Source organism: Cibotium barometz, chromosome 27, assembly GCF_041138505.1.
Source record: "Cibotium barometz isolate CiBa-2024 chromosome 27, ASM4113850v1, whole genome shotgun sequence".
NCBI lineage: Eukaryota > Viridiplantae > Streptophyta > Polypodiopsida > Cyatheales > Cibotiaceae > Cibotium > Cibotium barometz.
Genome location: NC_141072.1, coordinates 55,873,644 through 55,894,967, shown reverse-complemented (window position 1 = coordinate 55,894,967; position 21,324 = coordinate 55,873,644). Strand labels below are relative to the sequence as shown.

General features: G+C 44.0%; 1 protein-coding gene across 1 annotated transcript in view; it reads right to left on the bottom strand.

The window, feature by feature from the left end:
- The window catches only part of LOC147623540 (3beta-hydroxysteroid-dehydrogenase/decarboxylase-like), a 103,606-nt gene extending 87,804 nt beyond the window's left edge, over positions 1-15,802 (bottom strand). Inside the window, exon 1 of the mRNA XM_086821724.1 lies at positions 15,416-15,802. Coding sequence (XP_086677850.1) covers positions 15,416-15,653 — 238 coding nt within the window. The 5' untranslated portion in view covers positions 15,654-15,802. The remainder of the gene's footprint in view (positions 1-15,415) is intronic.
- Between the last annotated feature and the right edge of the window lie 5,522 nt (positions 15,803-21,324).

Genomic DNA, 21,324 nt, shown 5'->3' with positions numbered 1-21,324 from the left:
GTGTTCTTCTCTCCCTTGCTGTTCCCGACCTGTACTGCCCGGCCACGACTTGCTGTTCCCGACCTGTACTGCCCGGCTACTCATGACCTGCTGCTGTACGCCGTGCTTACGACGCCAACTGTACCTGCGCACTACCCGCCACCGCCACTGTGCGTCGCCAACCTTCAGATCTGCCCATCAGATCCATCGCCCGTGCGCTACCGCCTCCAACGCCTGCCAAATCTAGGGTCGCCGCCTTCAGATCTGCCATCGCCGCCCTCAGATCTGCGCCGCCTGTCATCTGCCCAGCGCCGCCCGTCGCCTGTGACTGATCTGCGCCGCCGTACGACTTCAGCTTTAGATCTGTGCCGTCGTACGACCTGTCAGATCTGACACCCTGCCTCAAATCTACCTACCTAATGTACCTGCTGCCCAATTGCAACTCCAAATCCCTTGCAAATTTCAGGTTTGTGGGATTTGCAAATTTTGACCTAAAATTGCTAAAAATTAGCAAATCAGTTGCATTAATTTTGGGGCTTTTCACCATTGAGCCTGCAATTGCAACATTGGCACACATTGGCATTGATTTCAGCAGATTTGGTGCATAATTGCACTAGAAATTTGGGGATTTTGCAGAAATTGGCACTATTTGCAAGCAATTTTGGGTATTACAGGCACATTTGGTTGGCATTGGGGCATTTCCCCCAAATTTTTGGGTATTACAAGCACATTTGGTTGGCATTGGGACATTTCCCCCAAATTTTTGGATATTACAGGCACATTTGGTTGGCATTGGGGCATTTCCCCCAATTTTTTGGGTATTATAGGCACATTTGGTTGGGATTGGGGCATTTCCCCCAATTTTTGGGCATTTCAAGCTGCAGCATTTGGTATAGGTGACAATCGCATTAGCAGATTTACAGGTGCAGATCCGGTTCAGATTTGGTCTAATTGGCTGCCTAAAAATTAGGGCTTTTCTACATTGAGCCCGTTTTTGGAGCATTCGACCAATTTACCTTTGATTTGCCAGGATTTGAGCATTTGCAGCTTTTACAGGTGTCAGCTTATAGTGTGATGTCTCCCATTTCCGTGCGTTTGGGAGCGATGCGTATGTTCACATTCCGAAGAAGCAGAGGGGGAAGCTCGACTCAAAGTCCCAAAAGCTTGTCTTTGTGGGATATAACTCTCTTTCCAAGGGATACAGGTTGTATGATCCAGAGAGGAACAAGGTTGTTGTCAACAGGGATGTGGTCTTTGATGAGCATGTTCCAGTTTCCATTGTTGATGAGCCGCCACTTCTTGGAGACCCATAAGATTCTGATGATGATTCCCAGTCAATTGTTCCAGCTAAACAACCTCAGTCAGTTCAGGAGGTTGAGCCCGCAGCTGGAGATGAAACCCCGAAGCAGCAGGAGGCTCCGCGTTCTGTTCAAGTACCCAGGTGGTTGGTGGACACCCTTTGGGAGTCGGGTGTCACGAAGCTTCCCTCCGAATGGACCACAAAGGACAAACCTCGAGGATCACACAGAGTCCGTGATAAAAGTCATTTAGCGAAGCTTTTACAGGTACACTATGCTTTGATGTCTCATATCATGCGGGACAAAGAGCCCACTTCCGTCAAGGAAGCCCTTGCACAGGATACTTGGAGGAAAGCCATGCAGGTGGAACTAGATGCCATTGAGAAGAATAACACTTGGGAGTTGGTACCGAGGCTGTCGAAACAGTCTGTCATTGGTGTCAAGTGGGTCTTTAAGACCAAGTATATGTCAGATGGATCGGTGGGCAAACACAAAGCCAGACTTGTGGCTAAGGGTTATGCTCAACAGCCTGGCATCGACTATGAGGATGCCTTTGCACCGACAACGAGGATGACCACGATTCGGACCGTTCTTGCCCTTGCTTCTTCTCAGCGGTGGCCCGTATACCAGATGGATGTCAAATCTGCATTCCTTAATAGTGACCTGCAGGAGGAGGTGTATGTTGAGCAGCCTCCAGGCTTTGAGGTTCCAGGATCAAAAGGTATGGTTTACAAGTTGAGGAAGGCCTTGTATGGTCTTAAACAAGCTCCCAAGGCTTGGAATCAGAAGATTGATTCATTCTTTCTCCGGAGTGGATTTCAGAGATCGGTTGCAGATCCCAACCTATATCTCTTTCGGGAGCGCGGCATGGTCACGCTAATCATCCTTTATGTGGATGACCTCATTCTCACCGGCGGTCATATGGAGCACATTGCAATGACGAAGGCTGCCTTGTCAAAGGAGTTTGAGATGACCGATTTAGGCTTACTCCATTTCTTCTTGGGATTGGAGATCTGGAAGACCTAGAGGGGGTTCTTTGTCTCTCAGCGCGGTATGTTCATGAGTTGCTTGAGGCCTTTGGGATGGAGAACTGCAAGCCTATCATGTCGCCGATGGACCCGAACATGAAGCTGACAGTGAATGATCCTTGTGAGCCAGTTGATGCCTCTCTCTACCGGAAGCTGGTTCATTCATTGATCTGGTTGCTGAACACCAGATTAGACTTGAGCTTTTCTGTGGGGCTGTTGAGCTCATTCATGTAGACGTCGTTGAAGTCTCATTCGGACGCAGGATTGTGGATCTTGGGGTATCTGCAAGGTACGAAGGATCTTGGACTCTTTTACACGAGGGGGATTGATGGATGGAGTCCGACTCCAAGGATGGAGTGACTCAAATTGGGGAGGAGATCTAGATCCACATCAGGCTACAGTTTTTCCCTCAGCTCAAAAGCGGTTTCATGGAGCAGCAAGAGACAGCCAATTATTGCCTTGTCGTACACAGAGGCAAAGTACCGGGCTGCTTGTGGTGCTACTTGCGAGGTTGTGTGGCTGCGGAGGTTGCTTGGCGAGATTCGGTTTCCACAGAAGGAGCCCACAGTTATCCAGTGCGATAACGAGAGCTGTATAGCTATTGCTTGAAACCTGATCTTCCATGCCTGGACCAAGCACATAGAGATACAATATCACTTTGTTCGTGAGAAGATCTTGGCTGGTGACATCTTGCTTCTTTATTGTTCGACGGAGGACAATGAGGCGGACCTCTTCACAAAGTCTCTACCTCATGCTATGCTCCGGCGGCACTCCAGCTCACTGGGGTTGGTTCCACATCCAAGAGCTGAGAGGGGGTGTTAGCAATCATCTCCTATCTGTATATTTACACCAAGGCCTCTGTCATGGGTGTGCCCGCCTGATTTAGGTGTTTTCTCATTTTTCCCCACTCTCCATATTTTTCCCTTGGTGTGGAGGGCTGTATCACTGCTCTGCTGTCCCCAAGCTCTCCCCTGTATGCTGGCTGACTGTCCAGAGCTGGCCGACTAGTGGGAGCAGGTCGTGGGCATGCTATGAGGGCTGTCATCTGTTTTTCAGCAGGCTGACTGGCTGCCTGGGGCCATATAAAATGGCCCCTTGCCCCCAATGGCCCACACCATTCATATTGTATTCCGGGATTTCTCTTGTGTATATAGCAAAGTTATACGCTTCTCTCATAGGTCACTTTGGCCTTTTGAAGACGTTAATATAACATTTCATTTCTCTCTCTCTCATTTCTGCGTTTTTCTACTGTGCACTTGCTCTAGGTGTTTTCAGATCTTGTCTTCATCTCCGCTGCATATTCTGACAACCTGCCTGCTGGTTCAACACCTGGTTCAGTTGGGTGGTTTGCGTCTACTATTGCTGAGGTTTGGGGGTGACTGGAGCAGTCTTGGGCTTGCCTCCATTGAGCATCATCTCATGATTCTGCGCAAGAGTCAAAGCCATGTCATAAAATCTGGGGTTCAAAATTTCAAACAGGGAACCGAATGTTTGGATCCAATACCCAAATGAACTGCTTGAGCTTCTCCTCCTTGGACTTCCCCAACTATTGAGCTGATGTGATCACTTTGTTTGAGTAGGTGAGCACAAAGAAACCGTTCTGGGTGAGTTTGTAGAACTTATCTTCAAGATTTGTCAATTACTGCGGAGGTAGAAACCTAGTCATCAAATCGGACACAAAGGTGTCCCAATCATAGTCCAGTAAGCCAGTATAAGAATCTGTATGCAAACGGGAACAATTTGCCACCAAGTAACTACATCACCAGTGAGTTGAGGAGCTGACAAATGGACTTTGTTTTGGATTTTGGAAAGTGAAAAGTGGGCAACAAACTAGTGAATAAACTGAGTCACAACCAAATGGTCGCACTTGCCATCGTACTTGGTGAAGTTCGGTGAGGCACGGATAACTGTTGTCGAGGCTATGGCTGGGATTGTGGAGGATTGAGAAGGGTGGAAAGAAGTTACCAGAGCCGAAGTGTCTGTTGGAACTGGTCCCTCAAGTCTTCTCGCGCCTGTCACTCGTGGTTCGCCTTCGCTTCAAGCTCCGCCCGCAATCGCTCCTCTTTGGCCTTGCATTTGGCTTTCTCTGCCAGCTGTTCGGCCAGTCTTGCTTCACGGTCTCGCTCTTCCTTTTCAGTCATCCATCTACACCATTGTTCCATTGAGGAACTTTGTTCTTTGGGTGTCTCTTGTTGGGCCAAGGTTACCTATAATTCTGCCAATTTTTTTTCCATCTACACTCTTTTGAGTTGAATCTGGAGTTGCCTTATCTGCTCCTTTATCTTTTGGTTGTCTTTGTCTTCTTTTTGGGGAAGCGTTTCTTCGAATGGTTCTTCTTCTTTAGTGATGTCTTCGAAGCTTGACGCCATTGTGGATGGGCGAGTGGTGGTTTTCCCAATCTCAACTTTACCATCCACAGGATGCCCTCACCCTAGGTTGCCTGGTTGAATCACGTCCCAACCTCTAATACCAATGTAGCATACGCCGAGCTAGGACTGTGTGAAACAACAAAGCCTTTCTTTAAACCTGAGTTTAGTGAGTCTTTAGCAATCCTTTAAAATAGCATACATAAATCTAAAAAGATGTCGTAGAGACGACACCAAATGGGGTCCTGAATTACCCACTGAAGGGCCTCCCTTGCAAGCAGGAGTGTTTGCTTTATTTCTTCTTCTAGAGCACTGTATACAAGCTGAACTATGTCCACAAGATTGAGTGGACCAACTGAATGACTGACCGCCAAACGCAAGGACAAAGCGACCAAACGCTGGGCAGAACTGTGCATAAGATTTAGGCGACTGTGAAGCGATCTTCCAGAGAAATACACCGGCCCAAGACTGAGGATAGATGTGCTGAATACTGCTGAAGAGACTGAGCTTCTTTGCCTTGGGCTGAGAGCACAAGAATGGCGTATGCACAGGCAAGAGCCTAGGCATACATGCTTGCTTGACTTCTGTTGACAATCTCTGATTTGTGACTGATGATTTTTGGACTGAACTGGACTTGCCCTTTTATATGCTTCAAGATGCTCAGCTGGCTGCCCCTACACCCTGTCGGCCAGCAACAAATGCCCACGACTAGCATAAAATGCTATCGGCTGCCTGGGCTGGTCGCCCGGCTAGTTAGTTAGTCAGCTGGCTACTGACCTGGCCGACTCCTTGTACAGCCCATGAGGCTTGCCGCCTGGCCTTAAAGGGTGGCTAGGGATACTGAGTACCCCTTGCAAGGCATTGCCCAAGTTGGGGCTGGCCCCCTTCTACATGAAATGCAACTATATGCTTATAATGCATGCTACTGCTATGGCTGACATCTAAATGCATCTAAATGATGAACACTCCAAGAATTCTCCATAGTGGGTTAAGAGGACTGACCTGACACTAAGGCTGGGAGACTGACCTACGTAGCTGTCTGACATGTCCCAGATTGGGCTCACAAAGGGGTCACAGCATACGACAAAGATATCCTAAAAGGTGCTACTTCTATACATGATTCTTGCATTGTTGATGAGCCCAGTTTGCCACCGTGTACCACAATGCATGGGTGCATGTGACAGTCAAGGAGCGCCTTGCCCAAAGCACAAGAAGCAAGCATACACCAGGCAAGCCAAAAAGTCAAGCCGAGATGTAAACTTTAAAGAAAGGGATTGGGTATATCTTGGGATAATGACGCAAAGATTGAAGCAAGTGGACAAACATTGTCCCAAACTCTTCGCAACTTCGAACCTTTTCCTATCATTAAAAAGATAAATGATGTCTCTATGAAGCTTACGCTTCCCAATAGTTAGACCATGCATAATGTTTTCCACGTTTCTTGGTTGAAGCCCTACATTGGTCTAGCTTTGCAAGATATTGTAGATGAGCAACAACTAGACGTGCTGAAGTTATTGAGCTTGAACAAATTCTCCTCCACGAATGAAAGCATGGATCCGGTTGAAGACAATTCTACATGAGCTGCAAGGACCACAGTATCCATGAAGCAATCTGGCTCAACGAAGAGTTCTTTCCAGAGAACCCCCAACTCCTAGCGGACTACTTGGAAGCCATGAAAGCTAAGCAAGAGGGAGTGTCACATGCACCCTGCATTGGAGTGTTATGTGACACACTGGCTCTATATCAAAGCAACATGTGTACAATAGGATTACCTATTTTAGGAATATTGTCGTATGTCGTGGCCCCATTGTGAACCCCAATCTGGGACATGTCACGCACGAGCTACATAGGTCAGTCTGCATGTGTCCATTGTCAATCCTCTTTGCGACCCAATACTTTGTCAACTATCCATCTTCTCTCTCTCTTCTCTTATCTTTCAAACTCGAATTGCATAAACTCACAAGTATAAAGAAGACTTTGTTGTGCGTTACAACGATCAACCTATTTCATGCTACACTATGGACCCAGTTTCAGAAGATCCACCATGAGTGAATGAGATCAAGACGTCTTACAACCTGAGTATATTGGCTTTCACAAGGAACAAAGGCTTACATGTGGCAAAGTCCAGAAATTCTCTCTTGTGAAGTTCAAAAATCTTGTCATTAATTATGTCAAGGTGTCTCTGGCATCCCCTTAAGGCGTACTTAATGCTTTTCAATTGGAAACAATTGTTTAGGGTGTCATCCACCTGGACATAATCTCTAAAATCAAGGCTATGGGAGATGCCCATAGAGTTTTGCAGGGAATCCACGTTTGGGTGTACACTCGTGGATTGGATCGACTCACCCATGTTTAGGTATGTACCTGTGGATACCACATTTGGTAGATACATGTGGAGAGATACGTTAAGGTGTATACTCATGTAAGAGTCCAAATTATCCAATCGATCATGTCGTGTTTATGCATTGACAAGTTTGCATGGGCATGAATTATACGCATGGAATTGTTTTTTATGTGGATATTGGTTGACAATTAATACCTATAAGTGTTCACAAGGCCGAGGATACCTGAAAAATCCGAGGACACATGTGCATGACCCTCATCTATATTTTCTGAGAGTTTTATAGGTGGTAAGTATTACTCTAGACACACTGTTTTTATGGTAAAAGATTTCACAATTAACATGAGCTTGTAGGTACACGCTTCATTGAAGTTTGGATGGCCGACTTTTATAAACACAAGTTCTGGAGGATATGCTTCGTGCATACGTCTCTAGGCGACCATATGATTGGGAGAGGTACATCCCAATGGTCGATTTTGCATATGATAGTGCTAAGCATTCGGCTACTAGTTAGAGTCCGTTTATGCTAATGTACGGCTACCATCCTAGATCTCCGATAACTATATCAGGACTTAAGGGTATAAAGGTTGATGTGGCTAGAGATTCTTGATGGATCTGCAGGAGATGCTAGTATGTCACAAATTACGGAAGCATGTACACAAAAAATCTTATCCCATACATGACATCATGGCATAATACATAGACATCTGACAATACATAATCATGCTTTGAAACCACTGAAACAACAATATGAAAAACCTGCACAAGACACAGCACCAAGGCCTGAAGTTGCTGGCACCAGATACATCTAGAATATGATGAAAACAATTAAAACAATTAACTAAGACCTCAATCTCAGCCTTCCAAGAGTTCCTCGGGCATAGCCATACTCTAGTACGTGATCACACCCTCTAGAAGTAGTGCTGTCCCGAATAACCAGCTATGAAAACCCTAGACCTCAATCTCAGCCTTCCAAGAGTTCCTCGGGCATAGCCATACTCTAGTACGTGATCACACCCTCTAGAAGTTATTGTTTGCCTTCAAATTTGTCGTGAAGAACCTTGCTGAATTTGACTGAACAACACTATTTTCAGCCCTCAAACACGCTATACAGGTCACCCCAAGAGACGAGATGGTTGCCATGTTGTTTGCCTTGAAACCAGAGTCTTTGGAGCATCAAATACAACCCTGAAATCTGTTGTACAGCAGTCAACTAGCCCTGTAGGGAAGCTAGAAGTAGTCGCCTGCTGAGAGAGAGAGAAAGAAAGAAGAAAGAAAGAAAGATATATTAACGTCTACGAGAGGCCAAAGTCGGCCTATGAAATGAAATGAAATGAAATGTTGTATTAACGTCTTCAAAAGGCCAAAGTGACCTATGAGAGAGAGAGAGAGAGAGGAATCGCTCTCTCTCTAGTAGCTATGGACGCAAGCGATCAGCTATATTTCGGCCCTAGAAGCAGTCGACCAGCCCTGGAGAGCTGTTGTGCATGCCAAACTGACACTTGTCCTCAAACCCTAGAGTGCTCCACTCCAAAAACAGCTGGAAAGGGGGCGCCTAGCTGCTTTTGGCTTCTCCACCTCCCAAAATAGCAACTCGCGGAGCTATTATTGCATGATGGGCTGCCCACTTTGAGTAATGGCCAAGTTTCATTAAAAACTGGTCCACACTTTATAAGCTGTCCGCCCAAACTTAAGTATATGTGAACACTTTATAATTTGTCCGCCCAAATTTAAGTGTATGTGAACACTTGCACTAGCTGTAAATTGAGTTTGGGGTCACTTACCACCTGCAAAACACATAAGACCACCGCCTCGGTCCCAAACAGGTGTGCACACACTCGTTCACACGGTTTCCATGCGTCCCCGGAGCCCATGGACAATCACAAGCAGAAATACCAGGCATTTTCCAAGCAACTAAGACAAGTCATTCATGCATGTCAAAACACACACAAATGCTTTATGCATAATATTCTGGATTCCATCTCCCAACTTATTCATCTTGTACAGAACCCGTCTCGCGCACCAGTATAAAGAATGCTCACCACGATGTCCACTCTTCCATGAGACTTCATCAGCATGCAAGGAACTCTCACCAGGGTATCTACCCTTCCATGAAGCCCTTCCACATGTACTGAGCCATGCCAGGAACTCACACCACGATATCAATCCTTCCATGGAACCCTTCCACATGTAACAAATCATGCCAAGAGCTCACACCAGGATCTCAATCCTTCCATGGAGTCCTTCCACATGTAACAAACCATGCCAAGTGCTCACACCAGGATCTCAACCCTTCCATGCAGTCCTTCCACATGTACTAAACCATGCTTAGAACACACACCACGGTCAGAAATATGACACTTCCCAGCTTCTACCTACTTCCCCTATCTTGCACATGCACAGCCTACGCCCGTAGCCCGACTATTCCTCCCACCACACCTCTTCTCTCAAGGGTTTTTCATCAATCAAGTCTCCCTCTCCAAGGTAATCCCTTTCTTACTTTCTTCAAGCTTTAATGGTTTTCTTCAATCTTTGTCTTCTTGCAAGCTTTCATGGAAAGCGTGGACATAGCTCAATGTGAGCTTTTCTTCCCCTTCCTCTCTCTTTCCTTCCCCTTTCTCCCTTGTGCAGCAAAAAAACGCTGCTGTGGTCAGTGCGTAGCAACGAAACCCTGGGTAATTTTTTGTTTATAGTTCTGGATGTTGTTGTGTGTTTTGTATGAACCCTAAATCAGTTTTAGCCAGGTTAAAGATGTCTGACAGTGATCATCAAGGGCCGGAAGTTGGTTTCGAGGCATGGTTGAGAGAAAAAATTCCATATGTGTGTGCTCGATGCAAAGGGCCACTATATACGACAATGTCGTATAACAATTAAGCATGTCCAGACATATGGTCTTCATGAGGCAGTGGCACGACCAAGTGCGGATGATGACATGGAGGAGAACCATAGGAGAGTGCTAGGTAACATGCCACACTATTCGGTGATATCGGGTAGATATTATCAAATAAAGCCTGCCAAAACAAGCTTGTGGTTCTCGAATCCCGATCTCCCACAATAGTCTTGGGCATACCATGATGCTTGAAAATTTGGGTCAGGAATGAAATGAGCTTGCTTGCTAAACCTGTCAATGATGGTCCATATGGCTTCATTCCCCTACTACATTTTAGGCAAATCCATGATAAAACCATGGCTATGGACTCCCATGGTTGATCCGGAATCGGCAACGGTTGGAGTAAACAGGGTGCCTTATTCCTATCAAACTTCACTTTCTAGCAAACCATACATTCGCGCACATAAACATCCGTGTCTTTGCGCATGTTTGGCCAAAAAAAGTACCTTTCCAAAGCCTACGTAGTGGCAAGAATTCCCCTATGTCCTACATAGGGCAGTGCATGGCATTCGTCCATCACCTTGCTGTAAATCAGCCAATACAAGCTGAAAATCATCATCCGTATCATAGGAATTTTGGATGTCAGAAAGATCTTGATGATAGGCAACACTGATAGCATGCACCTGTGGCCCTCTAGAAAGAGCATTTGCCACCACATTCTTTTTCCTAGGTGTATGCAAAATCTGAAAGTGAAACATAGAGAGGAAATTTGCCCATCTCATATGCTTCTCTGATAACTTAGTTTGCATCAAAAAGTACCGCAGACTCTGGTGATCTGTTTTGACAACAAATTCAGCCCCAAGAAGATAATGCTTCCACACAGTAAGGGCATGAATCACTGCCAATAACTCTTTTTCATAAACTTGCAAGTGAAGCTCTGCATGTTGAAGACGCCTGCTATGGCGTGACCTTTCTGATTCAAAACAACTCCAATGTTGTCTCCACATGTATCACACTCAACCAAAAAGGGTTTATGTAAATCCGGAGCCTACTTAAGACCATACAAGGCCTTCTGCAACCTGTAAACCATCCCCTTTGATCCCAGAACCTCATCGTTGAGAAGAGGCAAGGGCAAGAACTATTTGAATCGTGGTCATCCTCACTGTCGGTGCAAAAGTATCCTCATAGTCGATGCCAGGCCGCTGAGAATAGCCCTTAGCCACAAGTTTGGCCTTGTGCTTCTCCACCGACCCATTAGACGTATACTTGGTATTAAAGACCCACTTGACACCAATGACTGACCGTTTTGATGGCCTTAGAACCAACTCCCAATTTTTATTCTTCTCTATGGCATCCAGTTCCACTTGCATGGCTTTCCTCCAAGTCTCCTGAGAAAGAGCTTCCTTCACAGAAGTGGACTCTTTGTCCCCAATGATACGAGACATCAAAGCATAGTTTACCTGTAACAGCTCCTCGGAATGACTTTTGTCACGACCTCTATGCGATCTTCAAGGTCCATCCTCTGTGGTCCACTCAAAGGGAAGCTCTGTAACACCGGACTCCCAAATGGTGTCTAACAACCACTTTGGTACTCGAGCAGAACGCAGAGCCTCCTGCTATTGTTGGGGCTCATCTCTAGCCTCGAGCTCAACCTCTACAACTAACTGAAGCTGTCTAGCTGGAACAATAGACTAGGAATCATCCTTAAACTCATCGGGTTCTCCAAGAAGTGGCATTCATCAACAGTGGAAGCTGGAACATGCTCATCAAAGACAACATCTCCGCTGACAACAACCTCGTTCCGCTCTGGGTCCTATAACCTGTAGCCTTTGGAAAGAGAGTCATATCCCACAAATACAAGCTTCTGGGACTTCGAGTCAAGCTTCCCCCTCTTGCTTCTTTGGAATGTGAACATAGGCATCACTCCCACACAGACGAAAATAGGAGACGTGGTTTCCTGCCAAAATAAGCCTCAAATGGAGTCATCTTTGGTACTGAAGTCATCAGAGATCAGTTGAGGATATGGACAGCCGTAGCCACAGCCTCTCCCCAAAGTGGACGAGGAAGATCACAATGCTCCAGCATCATCCTCGCCATCTCTACCACAGTCTTGTTCTTACGCTCAACTACTCCTTTCTCTAAAGGCGAACTTGTATTGGCTAGCTCCCACTTGATGCCATGTTCTGCACAAAACTGCACAAAAGCATTAGAAGAGAACTCTCCTTTGTCAGCCCGAAGAGTCTTCACTTGCAATCCACACTCCTCCACCATAACATGCCACTCCTTGAACCGAGCAAAGGCTTGGTCCTTCTCGGAAAGGAAATAAACCCATGTAAATCTGCTACAATCATCAACAAGGAGTATAAGTACAAAGAACCTCCCAAGGATGGGGTCTGCATAGGTCCACACAATTCAGTGTGTACCAACTCCAAAGGTTTTGAAGCCCACCTAGTAGCCTGCTTCGGAAAAGATTCCCTGTGCTGCTTACCACGAATGCAAGAACTACAATGTCCCTGCCTGCTGCCACCATCTGATCCCGGAAAGCCTGCGCAGCGCATCCACATTCAAGTGGCCAAAACGGAAATGCCAGAGTCACCAATCTAAGTGCCTGTTAGAGAAGATAGTGCTGAGAGTTTGTAGATACCATTCTCCACTCCGCCTTCCCATACAACCTGGCATGTTGCTTTGTCCCGTAGAGCAACAAAATTCTAATCAAACTCCACCCGGAAGCCAGTCTTGCAAACCTCCTGCACTGACAAAAGATGAAAACCAAGTACTGGAACGTAAAGAACACAAGAGGAATGCTTCCCTCCTTTGCCATCGGGAATAATCTCCATCCTACCCTCACTGTGAATCGTGATAGTGAAATTGTCACCAATGAAAATGCGACCTAACTGCCATTTAAGATCCTGTAATAACTCTCGGGAAGAAGTCATGTACCAGGAAGCACCACTATTGAGAATCCACTCCCGAGTATCCCTGGCAGTGAAACCAACTGCCTCCCTGCTCGAAGAAGATGAAGCATCTGTGTCCATAATCTCCAAGTGCACAAAAGCTGGAGTCTTGGCAGCTGCAACTGCAACTGCAACTGAAGAATCAACACACTTCTCGGTACTCCGCTTAGGACATTTCCGCCAATAGCGGCCTTTCTTGCCACAATTGTTACAGGTCCGCTCGGCCTTCAAAGCATCACGCTCTGAATCGGGCTTCTTCTCAGAAGACTTCCCTTTTCCCTTTATTGTTGTTGTTGTTATGGCCTTTCGACCGCTGGCCAATCAAGGCCTCAGAACCTCTACCTTGTGGAGGGTTCGTAAAACGCTCTTCCTGGTCCAAGACCATAGGCACAAGCTCCTCCCATGTGATGGTGTTGAGCCTCCCACTGGTGATCAAAGAGGAGTAGAAAGCTGAATACTGAGAGGTCAAATGAGACAGCAAGGTGATGGCCATGTCATCTGAACGTATCTCCTTCCTGGCCTGAAGAACCTCCTACTGAAGAGCCTGCAACTTGTTGATATGCTCCCGCATCATTGAAAACTTTGTAGGATTCATCACCCGCATCTGCACTTCCAAGGAAATCCGCTTCATGGGTGATACCCTGTTATACATAGAAGCCAAATGCTACCAAATCTCTCTGGCCAGCGTCATATGTTTGATATGATTAATCACCTGTGGTGTGCAATTAAGGAAGATGAAAGAACGCACACAAGCATTGACACGATCCCATAATTGTGCCTGATGAAAGAACGCACATGGACATTGACACGATCCCATAACTTTGCCTCTCGTTCTTTCCGAGTAGGGGGTAAAAGCTCCCCGTCCTCCAACTCCGGCCGTGGAACACCAACCACAATGAAATCAGCCAAGTCATAAGACTCCAAGATAGACTCCATCATTACCTTCCAGGTGCCGTAGTTGGTCCCGTCCAATTGTCTATCCGCCAGGAATGTGGGGAGAGTAGGAATCTTCACGTGCTTCTCAGCCATCTCAAGCAAATCTGCCATCTCAAGGGTTCACAAGGTCTTGTGAAGGGAGGGTGGGTGGGAAAAATTTTGAAGAAGAGGCTACAAATAATATGCAAGGTGGCTGTCTAACGGTGATGGCCGGCTTCTACCCGATGTCCAAGTCTCGAACAGCCCAAGAAATCCCCAATCAGCACCACAAATCAGCAAACCCTCAAGCTCCCACTATCTCCGAGCTTCAAGCCACCAGGGGCTCTGATACCATGTCGGAATACACAGCGAAAAAATGAGACAATTGCTGTGGAGAACAAAACGCAGAAGTGTAGAGAGAGAGAAGCTGTATAAACTTTGCTATATACACGAAGATTCGATACAAAAATAGGTGTGGGGGCAAGAGTGGTATTTATACCACCCTCCAATGCTGGTCGGCCAAGTCAAAACAATCGACAGCCAACCTAAGATATCCACGACTAAAAAAGATGCAGTCGCGGCCAGCAAAAATCCAGTCAGCCAGAGCAAGACAGTCCCCATGACCAAAAAAATAGGGAGAAATATGAAAAAAAATGGGGGAAAATAGAAAAGGCTCCTGCGCGGGTACACCCACAACAAAGGCTCTCACTATACAAACAGGAGATGACTGCTAACATCATCGACGTGAGCCTTTGTCATCGACCGTGCTTCAACTCCGACATCATCTCTACTTCTGCACTAGTCTTTCTACTCAGAGTCACCTCTTGTACATATTTTCACTCACCATTATATATAGACTCACTCACCTATTTCATGCTGTGTTGTTTTGCTGTGATCTCTCGTACATCTAGTCCTTTTGTCCTTTTGCCCTCTCAGCTTCTCGGGCTCTTTGGAGCTGTTTGAGTGGTTCCATCATTCGAATGCTTTGGAGAACCAATGTATGCCAGGAAGGATTCCTTCTATATACGGATATGCAAAACTAAGTTACTCCTAGCAAAGGTCCCTTATGTTTACCAAATCAATATTGTTGTTTTGAATTTGCTTTATCATTCAGTTTGTATTGAAAATCTAATGGTTCCTTGACCGACCTCAAGCTTGTTTCACAAATACTCCTTGGTGATTAAAGATACTAGGGAGATGTCAGCCCATCTTTGAGCCCCCACTGTGGTGTTGTTGGTTTTGAGGCCATTTCAAATTCTGTATTTAATTAACAATTAATCGCTCTGAGATCCGTACTCCCCCATTACAGTATGTCCATGTGGGCTCACGCATAGAAATATGGCATTTCGATAGGATTTTTGAATGCATTGCATATGCGCATATTTGCTACAATCAATATGCTGTTGTGTTGTCCGATAAGGTAGCCGCTCATCTTAAGACCACAGGCGTCTCCTAAAAATAGTTGAAAAGGTGAGGAAATCCCACATTTGGGGGAGATCTCCCCCGTACCAGTTCGTGGACTGGAAGTAGCAGGTCCAGGATTCACGGCACGCTCTTACCCTGGATTACCTGATGTTGCATTTCAATTGAGTGTTTGGTTTGTCCATTCCAGTCTATAAAAGCAGAGATAGTCAAAAGATATTGTCTGAATATAAACACCAGGTTAACTACGTGTTTGCTCTCTTAGTGGGGCAAAAGAGTTACCTTCAAGAACCTGGCACTTGTCTCGAAGGTCCGCACAAAGGTAGTGTGCTTTGCCAGAAGCCAGGGAGTCAGCGAGAAGGCCCGATTCCTCGTGAGCGTCCAGCGAGATCTGCGGGGCAAGATCCATGATACGCACGATCCATCGCCCAGTTTTCAGCAGCTGCAGCACCAGATGACGAGCCGCGAAGCCGCGACCCCCGGTAACCACACACACGGCCGGACCACTGCCTTCTTCCATGTACGTGTACTTGTGCCCTTCTCTCTCTCTCTCTCTCTCTCAGCACGTACAGGATCTATTCCTAAGCAGTACTTGATTGGCGGGGAAAAAAACGGACTTTACACGTTAGGTGCACAGTGCACACTTTTATTCATATGAGCTTTCTGTATGATGGCCACGCATGGAGTTATGATTGTTTTGATGGTGCTATACATTTGAGTAGATGCTGTAGGCCCTTATTACTCTTGGTTAATGAAACATGGTGAAAAGGTAGATTGAAACAGAGTTGTCCTGTTAGATTCGTTGGTCTTGAGTCCGATAACATCACTATGCGCAAATGCCTGAGTGTGTCTCAACATGCCCTACAGTTATTTATTATTATCTTCCTAGAGACCATAACAATACTATAAGATGTGATATACATCTTGGTAATCATAATTACTCTTATGAGGAGGGGCTATGTAGGTCCATTGAACAAAAAATTGATGTCTTGTGCCACAATGAACCCTTCTACTACTACAAAGCAATTGGAGACAACTCTAGCTCAAGATGTCATTTTGGACATGCTTATGGGGGATAAGAAACCTAGTAGTTCAGAGATTGGTGAAGATGAATCTGTAGAGCTACTTGAGTATGTCACTCCACTTTCAAATAAAAGGAGGATTAAAAGATGTTTGGAGTATGCCAAAAGAGCCAAAGGCATTACATCAAAGGGTCTTGAAGCACATGTGAAGGGTTTCAAAAATGAGAGAGCAAGCACCTGGCATACATGCCATGCAATCACTTATACTTTGTGTGCTTGCAGGTTCTAGACTTGGATTCATTGGCTCATGAGCTCATGCATGAAGCAGCACTCACCAAGTTTGAGTTATTTCAGGCAGCACTCACCAAGGTGGAGTTATTTCAGGCCCTAACTGGTAGACGATGCAATGTGCCTGCATGAGGGGCCAATTTTTTTGATGTCCCTATTCGAAATATAGCCCCTTAACATATGGTGGAACTTTTGTGTCTAAAATGTAGTACCTTAAAATATAATATAATTTTTTGTCTAAAATATAGCACCTTGAAGTTTCTTGTGGTGAGCTCAATATTAGAGCATGCTTATACCCTTTGAATATAAAAATTTAGCTTAGATTAGCACTCAAACTTAATTTTCTCTAATTGTGTTTTAATAGCATGCAAGGAAACCAATGTTTTAATGTTTTTTTAAGGTCATGGTGGCTGGTGTCATTTCTTCAATTACATGGTCTAATTTGTATGTTCACTATAGTGTTATGCTTGTGTGTGCATGTTTAGAAAGTGTACCTATTGTCTATTCTCATTAATCCTAGAATTGATTGGTGCTCCTTTTAAACTTAGAGGTGGCTCATTTGCCCCGACATGTTAGAGTAATTAACTTAACCCAAGCCTTGATTTGAAGTACAATTGGATACATGGGAAAATGTAAGATGTTACTTTCATTTCTTAATTTGAAATCGCAATTGAACATCCCAAATACTAGAGTGGGGACTACATACTTGGGTAAGTAAGACAAGCATACAGAACACATTCTCCATAGTCAGATTTTGGAACTCCAACTGCAGAGTGACCATGGAAAGTTTAAGTAGCACATCAGCATCTTGTAAGTTATATATAGATTTATGGGATCTACAGGTGCAAACAATAGTAGATATCCATTAGTTAGACCAATGTCCCACACACTATATGGTCTTTCAGTCCTAAGCTCTAGAGATTTTTCCTTTGACCAAAGTGCCACTACTTTGCAATTATCCCAAAAGCTTTTGCATTCTCTAAAACTTTCTTCTACTATTTTAGGTGTTGGGTGTAATTTGAGCTAAGGGTTTTGATTTCCTTTTCCACTTTTTTGAGTTTTTCTATTCATTCTTGTATAAGATTTACAACTTTGAGTCGGGCTGGCTCTACTTGTTCTAATTGAATTTCTTCCATGGTAGCTTTCAATCCCTTTAGCAAACTCACAAACTATCCACTAAACATCGTAAGTCCACTCACTTAACTTTTGTGTAAAATCCTATGTATAAGGTTCTTTTGTGTAAAATCCTATGTATAAGGTTCATGGAGGTTTGTAGCATTAATCTATTCCACTGTTCCCTAATTCCTTGACTTGTTTGATGTATCCTCGGCTTCCACAAGCCGATACTTCATCTAGCTAAACAAGAGTATGAGGGTAAGTCAATTCATTGAACCTCTTCATTTTGTCCTCATCTACTTTAGGATCTTGTGGGTTGTTAATGAACCTATATGAGAAATTATTATCTAGAATATCTACTTCCTCATATTGTTCTAGTTTTCTAGGTGGTCATACTACAGGTATAGTTTTCCAAATGCCGAAGGGATGATAAACTGGACTCTCTTTCACCTTTAAGTAACAAGTACAATCCATGGCCTCCAAATGTTCATAGGTTTTTATCCTTGTGGGCACTTTTTCATTAAGACCTAGGTTATCCCTTTGACAGATCTAATATAATTGGTTGTGTATCTTCTAAAATTTTCATGAGACTACAATGAATAATAATAAATAGACCCATGCTCTAAGATTTAGGATAATAGGGAGAGAATGTAAACAGCTCTTGATGACTTTCTATGGCCAAGTCACCATAAAAAACTGCCATTATAAAAGTGGGGGCATTTCATCTGGACAACTTTGTAGAGATCCATTCCACATCATCATGACTACTTGCCTCTTAAAAATCTATACCCTTTTTTGTAAGGGATAGTATTAGTGTAGAGGTTAAGAACTATTAAGTTTGCTTAGGTATCCTAGGCATAACTGCCAATGTTGCCAATTCTGATGCATGATTAGAGAGAGTTTCCACGAGAGCACCTGTATCTTCTTGTTCTTGTGAGACTAAGCTAAACACAGCTTTTTATTTTTGCTTTTGCATTGTAGTTTCCAATTCAGTGGCCCTATCTTTCAAGCTTTGACACTCCTTCTGAGATTTCTCATACCTATGCTTCAATTGATCAAATTCTTCTTGCATTTGTTGGATTATATCATCTCCAGAGGGTCTACATCACCTTTTTTCATGCTTGTATTGGCCATTTATGAGGCCCTGTATTGGCGTATCTTAGCAGAGATTATTCAGCATTTTTCTACCATTTTTGGTGTTTTTAGGCATTTTTGTAGCATTTTATGCTACTGCCATGCTGATGACCTGCTACTACAGCTGGCCGACCAGCATCCTAGGGGAATATATAAGGGTTGGCTCCCTTTCCCCCAGTTCATCTCATTTTTCAGCATTCAATTGAGGTCATTAACAAACTGCTACTGCTGCTCACCATTGTACAGCACTTACGGGCTTCCCTCGTGCTCAGATTTCAGCAATAAACATCAATTTCCAGCATTTACAGGGCTTGTACTTGGGCCTACATCTATGTTTTATATTTGCTTCACTTTCTTTCAGCATTGTGGCTCCATTTTTCTTATGCTTTTCTTGGTAATCCTAAAGTCATTTTTCAAATATCCGTTTAGCATCGTGAAGTTAATTTCTAGCTTCATTTGCAGTAGGCTTCGAGAATGTTTACCTACTTAATTCTATCTTTCAATTCTTTTTGCATTCTTGTAATCTACCTCTAGTTGGTCCTGCTTCTCCTTCAAGTCATCTAGTGTTTTAGCATATTCCTCTACTTTTAACTTGGTTTTCTCTAGACCTACCTCTGCCACTTAACATCTAGTTGGATTTTTTTTCTCCCAATGTTCTTTTTTCTTCTACCTTAGATAAAAGTGCAATCATAAGCTCTTCTTGTCGCTCATGTTCTTTTACCTTGGCTTCAACCTAGTGCTTAAGAACTTTCTCCTTGTCAATAGCCCTCTGTTTATAGAAAACTCTTGCTTGGTGTACCAAGTATTCACAGAACTAAATAAGCATGTCACCTTGTTCACGTCGGATTGTTCAAGTTCTTTCACCATAAAGACTAATATGACCTATTTCTTAGCTTGATTCACTTCTCAATATTCTTTTCTTGAATCCTTTGCTTCTTCTCGGTTGGCTTGCTAGATGGTTCTACATCTGTGTGCTTATGCTTGCCTAGGGTTCCCATGCCCCTTGTATGTTGACCACAATCTCTTTCAGTGGAACATTGTCAATATTATTCATCGAGTCTAGTTCCTGTGCATCTGTTGCAGTTACTTCCGTGCATTTACCTATGTATGGCCTTGAGCTCTCGATAAGTCTAGCTGAGTGTTGCCTCCGAGGTTAGAGGCAAGAGATAACATAGCAGCACTCCTTGCATCATCCTTTAGTGCCTCTTACTTTTCAGGGTTTTGAATTTTAGGATCAATTATAGGATTGGGACTCACCTCTTTTCCAGTCAAGTGATCAGTTTATGTATTAAATAAGGGTTACTATCCTTTTTACTTTCCTAAAGTAAGCTATGAGAGATTCGTGCAAGGTATAAGCCTAATCCTCTTTCACTCCATGAACAAGCAAGTAGAAGTCCATAGGTGAAATCTTGATATATCTATTTAAGTATTTCACCTGAGTGAGCAAGACATCATCCAAAATGTCTTCAGACGCAATCTTTGCATGACTTAATTTCTTGCTTTTGACATGGTTGGGTCATTCCCTCCACCATGTACTTGGCATGCTTCAAGTCAAATGGTAGTCCAAACGCTTTTACCACTAGCTTGTTGGAGAGTTCTAATTTTAGTATAACACCACCAAGCTCTACCATTCCCATCTTCAGGTCTGGGTCTAGGATTCTAATCTGGTACTAATAATAAAAGCTCATTAGGCCTGCCATTTCTCCTAATCTAATACCTTGTAAGAATAACAAGCCGGCATGTGGTAAACAAAGACCCACGATTCCTCTTTTGGCCCATATGTCATCCGCTATACCTTGATCCTTTCTCCATGTTCTCTTGTATCTCCAAGCTAGGATTTTGAGTAATTGGCACGTGGTAAACAAAGACCCACGATTCCTCTTTTGGCCCATATGTCATCCTCTATACCTTGATCCTTTCTCCATGTTCTCTTGTATCTCCAAGCTAGGATTTTGAGTAATTGGGCATGATTGCCCATCAACATCTATATTCAGCTCGTCCAAGACTTCTAGACATTGTTTTTTAGCTTTTCCTTTTGATCCAGTCGTGCTCATTGCCTGGGCTTTCAATTGACATTTTATCTGCATTCTGAGGTTATTTCTAGACCATGTCAATTCTTATAGTATTGTGAAAATATAAAGCAACTGTGTTTGTGGATTCTATAACTTTCTCTACTTGTACTTAAGATTTGGTCAGTGCTTTGATAAAAAAATATGATCCCACCTTCGTGGTGAGTTTCAATGGCCTTTTACCTTCACTTATTGAAGTGATCCCACTTTCTTAGCGAGTCCCGATGGCCCTTTACCTTATCTTAGTGAATGTGTTTAAAATCCTAAAGGTTGAAGCCTCTAGGAAATACCCCCCCCCCCTTGCCTAGTCATGGCACACTCTTCCACAAGTGTGTGGAAAGAGTAAGGAACTAGGAAAGCATAGGTATAGCAATGTAGGTGACATCCCGAATTGGTAAGAAATAAGAATCTTTTAGGCCTGACAAGTTTGGTGTAGAAATAAGCTCAAAATAGCATTTTTTAGGGTAAAATTTTCCACAAAAGTTGAGATATGCTAAGCTTAACAAGTGGATAATTGGAGTTTAAGTACACTAGCTTGAAGAGCTCATCAAACTAAGAAAAT